Source organism: Podarcis erhardii (genome assembly GCF_964252035.2).
Source record: "Podarcis erhardii genome assembly, chromosome: 2".
NCBI lineage: Eukaryota > Metazoa > Chordata > Lepidosauria > Squamata > Lacertidae > Podarcis > Podarcis erhardii.
In genome coordinates, this window is record NC_138498.1 from 103,365,858 (window position 1) to 103,375,857 (window position 10,000).

A 10,000-nucleotide genomic window follows, 5' to 3' on the forward strand; every position below is an offset into this window, starting at 1 on the left:
ACGCTGTGTGAAAAAGCGTTGCCTTTCCTCCGCTCCCTCCAACTTGCTACTCCTTGTCTGACCCTCATTCTCCCCCCCCTCCCTCCCCCCTTTTCTCCCCGCGGCCTCCACCCACCCACCCGCCATCATCAGCTCGGCCAGTTGGGTGTTGTGCTCCGGGACTCCTTGAGGAGGGCTTGTTGTGCTTCGCAGGTGAAAACAGCGGGTCTGAAAACAGCACCCCACCCCACCCCCCCAAAAAAGCCGCATCCCACGCCGCAAAGAGGGGGGGGCTGCGCTCTGGCTCTCTCTCTCTCTCTCTCTGGGGCCCTTTGTTAGCACCACACAAAAAGCGGAATTCCTCCCAAGTTGGGGTAGTGGATTTTGTTTAAAGAACTGCACAGAGAGAGAGGGGGGGAGAGAGATGCTTTTCATGCTTTGCTTTACCTACTCTGCAAACCCCTCTTCTCATCCTCCCCCCTCTCTCTCGCCCCCCTCCAAATAATCCTTCTCTTTATTTTAGAAACACAAAATCAGGTGCCACGCAGCGCTATAGTGTCTCTCCCTATTCAAGGAGCCTCGAGGCAGGCTCTCCATCGCTCGGGAGCTCGGTCAGAGCAGCAGCCGGAGCTGCCCTCAGGAACCAGGTGGGAAATGGACAAAATCTCTCTCTCCTTCTCTTACCAACCCCCCCCCCCAACACACACACGCACACTCCGTATTAGGCAAGCTCCGGACACCTGGAGGTCGGATTCCGGAGTTGCTTGAGACTCTCCAAAACCGCCACTGCCCCAAATTCTCTTCGTCCTTTGATCCTTGCAAACTCCATCTCAGAAACTTAAATTGCCATCGCGATTTGTTTAAAATCTCAGGGTGAAGGGCGGGAAATAAACCAATTAACAACAACCAGTCAAGGGAGGTGGAGAAAAACAGAATTCGCTCCGCTTCGTTTCTACAAAAACAACCACCTTCGCAGAAAGGAGATTTGGTCCATATATATAAATTAAATAAATAAATCACATCTCACAAGTGAACGATTTCTGTTTGTTTGTGAATTGGTTTGTTTGCTTGTTTGTTTATCTGAATGGCGATATTCGGCTTTTGGCAGGAGCCCGGCGGCCGGTCTAGGGAATCTGAGCGCCAGCAGCATTCAACTAAGTTTTAATTCGCATTAACGCCGCCAGGACCTCATTAATAGACCCGCTATTCATCGGATGCGCGCTCTTGCGGCTGAGGGGGGGCTGATCTTTCATAAATTGTCACTTGATCTTCCCGGCTCGCTTTTGCAAGGGATCTGATTGTGGACGGGTTGCCTAAATTGGAGCCGGGGGATGGGGGGTGGCGGCGGGTTGAGAGAGAGAGAGAGAGGGAGCTGAATCATCATTTTAAAAATTCCTCTTCTCTCTTTCTCTCCCTGCCCAGCTCCCCACCCCGCGCGCACACTTTTGTTAAATTAAATACAACTCGGCTTTCTCGGGGTGGCTTTTCTAACTGCACGCTTGCGTTGCACCCAACTTGCGAATCTCACTTCCCTTTCTTAATTTGCCACATGCAAAACGACTCCTCTCTCTCCTTTGGCAAGTTACCCCCCCTCCCCAAATCTTCTATCCCTCCTTCCCGCTTGGAAGGGTTCTCTCTCTCTCTCTCTCTCGGAAAACCAAGGGTGTGCCTTAAATTGGAGGAGAGAGGGGGATACATTTCTCATCCTCCTCCTTCCTCACCCCCCCTTTCAGTCCAGACCTTTGCTGAACGTTTGGCTGGGAAAAGAAATTCTCTCTCCCTCTCGCTCTCTCCTCCCCCCCCCCCCGCTTGGTGGCCCAAATCCCATGTCATTCTGCTCCAAGTGACTTCATGTGATGTCAGCTTTAAATGTAAGAGACAGCGATCTGACGCTCGCGAAGATGCTGGCTATCCAAATCTGACAGCGCGGCCGCACCGCGGTGCTTGGATGCGTCTCCTCGGCGGCGTCGGGCAAAGGGGGGGAAAAGGTAACTCATCCCAGGCCAGGCTGCCCATCTCCTTCCTTCCTTCCTCCCCCTCCCTCTCTCTCACCCCCTCCCCACCCTAGTGGGACCCGAAAGAAAGATCCGCAGGGGCTGCGTCCGCTCGGGGTTTTCTCTGCCCCCCTCCCTGCCTCCCCACTCCCCTCCCTCGCCGCTCTTCTCAAATGCAGGCCCACTCCACAAGGGACGGGGAGTTTGCCTGTTACTTTCTCGCTCTCTTTCTTCCTTGCCTCCTCGCTTAATGAGCAGCAATCTGGTCTCCCCGCGCGCAGTTCTTCTTGTGTTCATTTGAATGTAAATGGGGGAGGAGATGCTAGGATGGGGTGGGGGGAGATGGGAGAGAGCGGGAGAGAGGTGCTTATTAAATTGATTTGTTTCCTGGCTTTTCTGGAATGCTGAGCTGGAGGAGGAACTCGGCAGAAACTGTGATTTGACGCGCGCCTTCTTCCCCCCTTTACTCCTATTTTTTTTAAAAAAACAACAAAAATTTAATTGTTGTTATCATTTTATTTATATATATATCTATATCTATAGATCTATTTTATGGGCGAGATCCGGCTGCTCATCTCCAGTTCGGGTCTCCTTCCCTCCCCCACCCGAGATGGCCTCCTCGGCTCCGCTGGAGACGGTCATGCCTCCCGCCTGCGTCCGCAACGGCACGGCCAACCCGGCCAAGACGCTCGCCTTCTCCATAGAGAGAATCATGGCCAAGAGCTCGGAACCGCACCAGCCGCAACAGCAGCAGCAGCACCACAAACCCGCCGCCGCCGCCGCCGCCTTCGAGGCGCGGCGCAGCGAGTCTCCGGGCAAGAAGCTGCTGAGCCTCTGCTCGCCCATCCCGTGCGTGATCGCGCCCATGCAGCCTCTGCCCGGGTACGAGGCGCCCTCGCCCAAGGCGCTGCTCAACTACTCCGAGCTGTGGAAAAGTAGCTTGAGGAACTGCGGCTCGGCTCTGGCGGGCGGCGCAGCTTCGACGGCCGGCGGCTTCTGCAAAGGCGGCTGCGGCTTGTGCTGCAAGGGGGACCTCCATCATCATCATCACCACCACCATCATCACAACAGCAGCAGCAGCACCCTGGGCCAGGCCACGACGCGCGTGATCAAGCCGCAGGTGATCAACCAGGCGCTGGCCATGCCGGCCAACGGATCTAGCCTCTACTACTTCAACTACCTGGATTCCTCGCCGTACCACCCGTCGGAGATCCTCCACGGGCAGCTCTTCACTTCCAGCTTGCTCCATTCCCAAAGCCCCGCCGCAGCGGCCGCTGCAGCCGCTGCTGCCGCCGCCGCCGCCGCCCTCTCGGCTCACCAGAAACTCTTCCTGTTGGATAACGCCAAGCTGGCTTCCTTGGCCCCGTCGGAGAAGTTCCCCAACGCGCAATACCCGCACAAGGAGCGCCTCCCCGGGCAGCTGGACCAAGTGATGAAGGAGAACACGGGCCTGGCCGGGGAAAGGAGCGGTGCCAAAGGGCATCACCACGGCAAACCGGGCGCCGGCGTCGGGGGCGGCGTCGCAGGCGCTGGAGGGGGCGGCGCGGCCGACGGGAAGCCCAAGAACTTTACCTGCGAGGTGTGCGGCAAGGTATGCAGGAGCAGGGTGCTCGCGCTAGGGGGCGCGCTCTTATCTCTAGAACCCGTGGGGGCAGCCAGGACAGGGCTGCGCCCGCCATAAAAACCCGCTCCCGCTCTTTGCGCCCCAGGAGGGAGCCCTTGTTCCTAGAACGCTTCTCTCAGCTCACTCTAATAATAATATTTTTATTTTAAAAAGTTCAGCGCATTTTAATAATCTTGAAAAAGGGAGGGGTTAGCTCCTTCCCAATTGTTCCATGCCTCCCAGACACTTCATAATCACCGTTACAGAACTAGGCTACTGTGATTAAGTTTACCAAAGCCACGGGGCGGGGGGGATCCGGTAAATCTGTGGCAGAGCTGAGAACGGAAACGAGTCTCCTGGTTCATAGCGGATGAACGATGTGTAAAAACCACCTGCGGAAGAGAGCCATAGTGTCGCTACGGTGCCCCGTACATCGCCTATCACTGGTGCACCTGACGCGCTTTAAAAATAACACAAAATGAATCGCTCGAGAGTTTTGTTCCCATTTTACAGATTTTGGGTACGTGTGTTTGCGCGGTGGGGCCGAGGCTGAGCGGTAGGTAGTCAGGATCCAATGGGTTCACCCAGGCAGCCGCAGAACTATAGTTTAACCAAGGGTCGTTTAAACTGTGTGTGTTTGTAGAGAGAGATATTCAGAACGAAAGTCTTTCTCCTCGTCCCCTTTGGATCCGTGTTTTGGCCACTCGGGATGAAGGGCGACAAGGCGAGGAGGAGGCGCGCCGGTAAGCTCTCCTGCGGCTGACAAAAGTTGCCTGTGCTTTGTGTTCCCTCGTAGGTGTTCAACGCCCATTATAACCTCACCCGCCACATGCCGGTGCACACGGGAGCCCGGCCCTTCGTGTGCAAAGTCTGCGGGAAGGGCTTCCGCCAAGCCAGCACTCTCTGCAGACACAAAATCATCCACACGCAGGTACGGGGGCAGCGGGAAAGACCTGAGGGTCAGATCTGTGTGTTTATGCGCTCGGCACCAAAATAAATTTTTATTTCTTTTTTAAAAAAAACAAAAAGAAACCATCCGCGATTCTTTCTCTCTTTTAAAATGTCCTCTCCCCGGCCCAACAGGAAAAACCCCACAAGTGCAACCAGTGCGGGAAAGCGTTCAACAGAAGTTCCACGCTAAACACTCACATTAGGATCCACGCTGGCTACAAACCTTTTGTGTGTGAATTTTGTGGCAAAGGATTTCATCAAAAAGGTATCTGGGATAAAAAACCGTGGCTTTTGTTTCCGGCTTTTCTGCTGGTGGCGGGCGGGAGGCGGAGTGGGGGAGAAGTTGTGTGTGTATGAAAATTATTAATGATTGCTAAAAAATAAATAATAAAAAAGCAGGGGTAGAAGGCTACTTTTTCCGGAGGAGGAACCTGGTTTCGTTATTATTCGAAGTATAATGTTATTTCGAATTAAGGAGGAAAAATTTTTTTATTATTATTTGGAAGCACAATTTGGAAACAACACGTGTGGTGGTGGATAGACGAAATATAAGAATTACCCGCCGGTTTCAAGGCGTCTGGTCAATTTCTGCTCCCCGCGGAGCACGAGGCTCCAGACAGAACGTTGCGAAGGTTCCAAACAGAAAGTTGTGAAGGTTCCAAGTGGAATCTTGCGGTTCTCTCGCGTTCCAAAAGAAAAGAAAAGAAAAAGTAACCGCCGTATTTATCGTATTTAGAGGCTGCTGCTAGGAGATGACCCCTTCCCTCCCTCCCTTAAACGTCCTTAGGGGGCTTTGCCCTGGGGCTGCCACGAAAGACTAGCTCAAACCCGTCACTTGTTATTAACAGCGATTAAAATGAATTCAGCCCACTTAGGGCGCGATCCAGCCGAAATGAAAGCACTTTAAACGAAAACTCCCGTTGATTTCTAACCGGAGAGCTCTCTTCACGGTCTACCTTTGGAAATCCTAGGCGCTTTAAAGCGCTTAACTTGGGTTGGGCAGGTGTGCCTTTGCCCTTGAAGTGGGGGGGGGGGCGGTATTTTCTCAAACCGGGAAATAAAGTTTCGGAAGAGCCTGGGCCGATTCCCCCCAGCCTGGATTCAGGCTAGAAAATTCCAACTTTAAATTAGAACCGGCCTTTTACCACCTTACCCTTTTACCACCTTACCCTGGTGGTGGGGGTTTCCTAATCCAGGTTCTCCCATTTGCTCCGGGTCAGGACGCTGACCCTGCCTCTAATTTTTTAATTCGTCCGTTGCATGCTGCTCTGCCTTGACGGAGACTGAGTTTGACAACTTCTTGACTGCCCCTTGCAGGACGCTTCCTAATGAAGCCCCGCCGCAGAAACTCTTGTTGCTCCACTGAGGGGGGGGGGTGTATCTGCAGAGAGAGAGAGAAATATGTGTGTGTTTGGTGTGTGTGTGTGTGTGTGTGCCTGCGTGCGTGTTGATGGCAGAGAACGATCCCCCTTGAAACTAACGTACTCCCCAATCCCCTACTTTTCTTCTCCTCCTTCTCTCCCAAACAGGGAATTATAAAAACCACAAACTGACCCACAGCGGCGAGAAGCAGTACAAGTGCACCATCTGCAACAAAGCTTTCCACCAGATCTACAACCTGACCTTCCACATGCACACGCACAACGACAAGAAGCCTTTCACCTGCGTCACCTGCGGCAAGGGCTTCTGCAGGAACTTTGACTTGAAGAAGCACGTGAGGAAACTGCACGACACCGCCGCTGCCGCTGCCGCTGCCGCTGCCGCCGCCACAGCCGCACCTTGCGGGAAAGAACTTCCTAGGACCGTGCAAAGCTAAAACACACACTCACACTCACACAAAGCAACAATAAGGCAGAAGCGAGGCGAGCCTGTTCAGCGAAGCAAGAGACGTCTTTGCACGATGGTCAAAGCGACGCGTTCAGAGACTTCCAAAGATCTCGGACCCTTTACAAAAGGGGGAAAAGGCCTGGGAAGGGGGAGAAGCCCCTCGGATCTGTCCCCCCCCCCCCTCTCTCAAGCTGAACACAAGCTGAAGAGAGACAATCACTTTTGGCGTGTCTATATATATATATACACACACACACATACAGTATATATACACACACACACATACATATACATACATACATACATATATATATATATATATATATATATATATATATATATATACACGCCAAAAGGAAGAAACTTACGTATTTAAAATTCCGTTGCTGCTGCGGATTGAATTACGGGAATAGTGGCGGATCTTTGATTGGACTGAAGGCAACATTTCTTCGGAGGCCTGGCAGGACTGTAAAAATATATATAAAAAATAAAATTAAATAAATAAAATAGGCCTGGCCAATCATTCTATATATGTATATATAAATATAAATATATAAATATATATGACTGAAAATTTTACATTTTAATGTACACCAAAATAACTAAGGAATCTATCATCTGTGAGGCAATAAAAAGTCGCTTAATAGGAGTCTTATTTCCAGCTCCCCCAAACACATTTTTTTTTAAAACAAAAAACAAAAATAAACTCAATTCCGGTCTATCATTATCATTATCGTTATCGTTATTATTATTTGTGTGTGAAGTTGGGGAAGAATCGGGCCACTGCTTAAAAGGGTTTCAATCCACCACTTTGACAACCCCCTTTGAAATGGGGCGATTTCCCCTTTCCATTTCAATGCGGAGCTGGGAAGTTTCGGCTTGGGGGGTCATCAACTTTTGCTGGGCTCTGGAGTTCTTGCTACTCCGGGAAAGTGGCGTGGATTCGATTCCCACGTGCAAGCCAGACTTCCGCGCCTATTCTGGAGAGGAGGGGAACAGAACAAGCGAATGGGGTTTGGAATGTCTGTTTGGTTCCTTATTGGACATGCGTGTGGCAAACATGTGGAATGACTCTAGTCCCCAGGACCGTTTTTTTAAAATGTGTTTATTTATTTTAAAAAAGGATTGGAGTCTAGTCTGGAGTTCCTCCAGGTCTGCTTTTTGAAACGAGATCTACATCCTACACGGAGCGGGGCTTAGGATCGCCGTTTCAATAAGCAAAAGACAACAACGAGAAATCCACATTCGGGCTAAGAGAGGAGGTAAAGGAGATAGGGATTTCTTTGCTAAAACGAGCCTTCCGTCGGTTTTTTGTGTGTTTTTGTTGTTGTTGCTGGTTTTCCATCCCTCCTCAAAAGTAAGGGACTCTCAGACACAATAAAGGTGGGGGAATCCACATTGCACCGAGCAAGCTATTCCAGATAAGGACATCTTTTCGTTTATTTGTTAGTCCAGGAGCGTTTGTGCAAGGTGCGCGTCTGGAGTGACTCCGGAGTCCGCGGCGCCTGTTTGCGCCTTTACGTTCCACTGCGAATCGCAGCCTGTGCAGGTTATGCTGAGGGCGCGGGGAAGCGGAGAGAAAAACCGCCCGGTTCTTTTTAATTTTATTTTATTCGTTTTAAAGGAAAAAGGAAGGAAGGGATTCTGGGAACAGACAAACAAAACACTAGATCGAGGCAGACGACCGACGGTAACAAACAAGCGCAAACTCGGGGGCCCTCCCTCTCCCCCCTCGCGCGCAACCAGGCGTCTGCCACTAACAACACCCACACCGCCAGTTCCTTCGAGGGTTTTTGTGTGTATGTGTTCTGTTTTTGGTTTCTCTCCCCCTCTCCACAACTAAGAGATGGGGGGGGGGGAGAGAGAGAGAGAGATCAGCTTCCGATCGCGATGGCTCCTTTCCATCCCTAGAGGGAGGAGGAGAAAGACAAAATTAGATGCCGATGATTCCTTTAAAAAGTGTCGACATTGGAAGTTTAGGCTGCACCTCTTTCAGCTGTAACCTGCCACTTTCCTAGTGGGGTGTGTGTGTGTGTGTGTGTGTGTGTTCCATCACTTGAGATGTGTTAAAGTTATTTCTTGAATGACTATCCTTGCGTCTTTTTATACTGTTGTTGTTATTACTATTATTGTTTTGTAAAAAAAAAAAATCCCCCCCTCCCCAATGCTGGTGAAACGATCTCACGCTTGCTTTCTAATGACCCAAATTAAGAGGGAAAGCACACAGACCCTTCAAACCACATTACATTAATCGTGTAATCATCCACAGCAGGCCCCAGAACCCCTTTTAAAAAATAAATCGGAATATGGATAATCAAGGGCCTGGATTAAGGAACACTCTAGCTCAGCCTCCCCTCCCCAGCCTTCTAATGTGGCAATATCAATTCTGCCCACAATATTATTACGGCGGAGCCAAGGAAATCCTGCGAGCCCGCCCATGTGCGTGCTGCTCAATCCACGCTTGCCAATGAAAGGGAGAATTAAGCAGGACCTCGCCATCGTCTGGGGACAGCTTCGTCGGGAGTTCACCTTTCCTCTGGTTAATTGAGTGGTTAAATGCTGAAAAGCGAGCAAGTTTCGCGCAGAGCTCCCAGCCGACGAGTCCACCTCAGTTATTCCTAATGCAGGGCTCGCATGACTCCCCTTAAGTTGTTTCCTACATTCAGGGCAGGAAGGTGACAAGCTTATTTCAGATAATCTATACCAGCGTCCCTTTAATTTCCCAGGTATCGAAGACGAGCGTTGAAGGGCGAACCCTCGCTGTTGAAAATAAAACCCCACGAGTGGTCGTGAAATTTCTTTAAGGCTCCAAAACTCCTGTGCACGCTTACCTAGAAATTGCACCGGAGGCGGCTGACTTCTGAGCGCACAGGCTGACTTCTGAGCGCACAGGAAGGCGCTGTCAGGAAACGATGCCCACACAGATCAAAGTAAAATAGCAATGTCGATATTTACACGGCAATCCTATACCTGCCTGCTCAGGAGCAAGTCCCCTTGAGTTCAACAGGGCTTTACTCCCAAGTAAGTGGGGATAGCACCACAACCTCGATCAGGAAACAGGATTTCCCACACACACACCTAGACCTTGGGCTAATGCTTACATTTTGAACACAGGAAGCATTGCAATAAGACAAAATGGTCGTTCATGTTTTCTTTCCGTCAGCTTTCCGATCCTCCTTCCCCGCAGTCCCAGTATCAGCTTGTTCTCCATGAACCAAGCTTTCACCTTAATTTGCCTTTTGCAGGCAACCAAGCCCAAGCTCTTCATGCAGCCCAAAATAACACCCTAGCAAGGGGGAGGACGGATGGAGGGGGGGGAGAGAGAGAGGAATTGTTCCTGCCAAGTTTTTCCAATCATTTGTTTTTCCTGCTGGGTTTGGGGAAAGTTCTGCCGCAGCAGAACATGCTGCCATTAATGTGACCTAATGCTGGTGTGAAACTATATGGCTGACAGTCAATGTGCTCTGTGTACTTGGATTTGGTAAACTTATATCATTTTCTGATTGAAATATTAAAATGGCCGGCCAGCAGAACTTTCCAAAGCACCAGCTTTAGGGATCTCCCTCTGCCCCCTTTATCAGCCAAGTGGAATTTTCGTGTTAAGAGGTAGCATCCAAGTTGCCTTGTACTGACAGTCTGCCCAGTC

The 10,000-nt window shown here is 50.7% G+C and overlaps 1 protein-coding gene across 3 annotated transcripts; it reads left to right on the forward strand.

Annotated features, from left to right (window-relative positions):
- Positions 1–535: 535 nt before the first annotated feature.
- Positions 536–6,575, forward strand: FEZF2 (FEZ family zinc finger 2). 3 transcript variants are annotated; one of them, XM_081848615.1, is made up of 5 exons: positions 536–626; positions 2,517–3,564; positions 4,373–4,507; positions 4,660–4,792; positions 6,057–6,575. In XM_081848615.1, the coding sequence occupies exons 2-5, from the start codon at positions 2,584–2,586 to the stop codon at positions 6,341–6,343; spliced, it is 1,536 nt and encodes a 511-aa protein (XP_081704741.1). In that variant the 5' UTR covers positions 536–626; positions 2,517–2,583; the 3' UTR covers positions 6,344–6,575. The 3 variants fall into 3 exon arrangements, with proteins under 3 accessions (XP_081704741.1, XP_081704740.1, XP_081704742.1); XM_081848614.1 differs by lacking the exon at positions 536–626 and adding an exon at positions 1,684–1,967; XM_081848616.1 differs by lacking the exon at positions 536–626 and having other exon boundaries at positions 2,356–3,564.
- Positions 6,576–10,000: the final 3,425 nt, after the last annotated feature.

Bases quoted from the DNA above. Each gene is read 5' to 3' on its own strand.
- FEZF2 (XM_081848615.1), top strand. From the start codon at position 2,584: ATGGCCTCCTCGGCTCCGCTGGAGACGGTCATGCCTCCCGCCTGCGTC. The intron at 3,565-4,372 runs GTATGCAGGAGC...GTTCCCTCGTAG, and splicing joins CCTGCGAGGTGTGCGGCAAG to GTGTTCAACGCCCATTATAA. The intron at 4,508-4,659 runs GTACGGGGGCAG...CCGGCCCAACAG, and splicing joins ACAAAATCATCCACACGCAG to GAAAAACCCCACAAGTGCAA.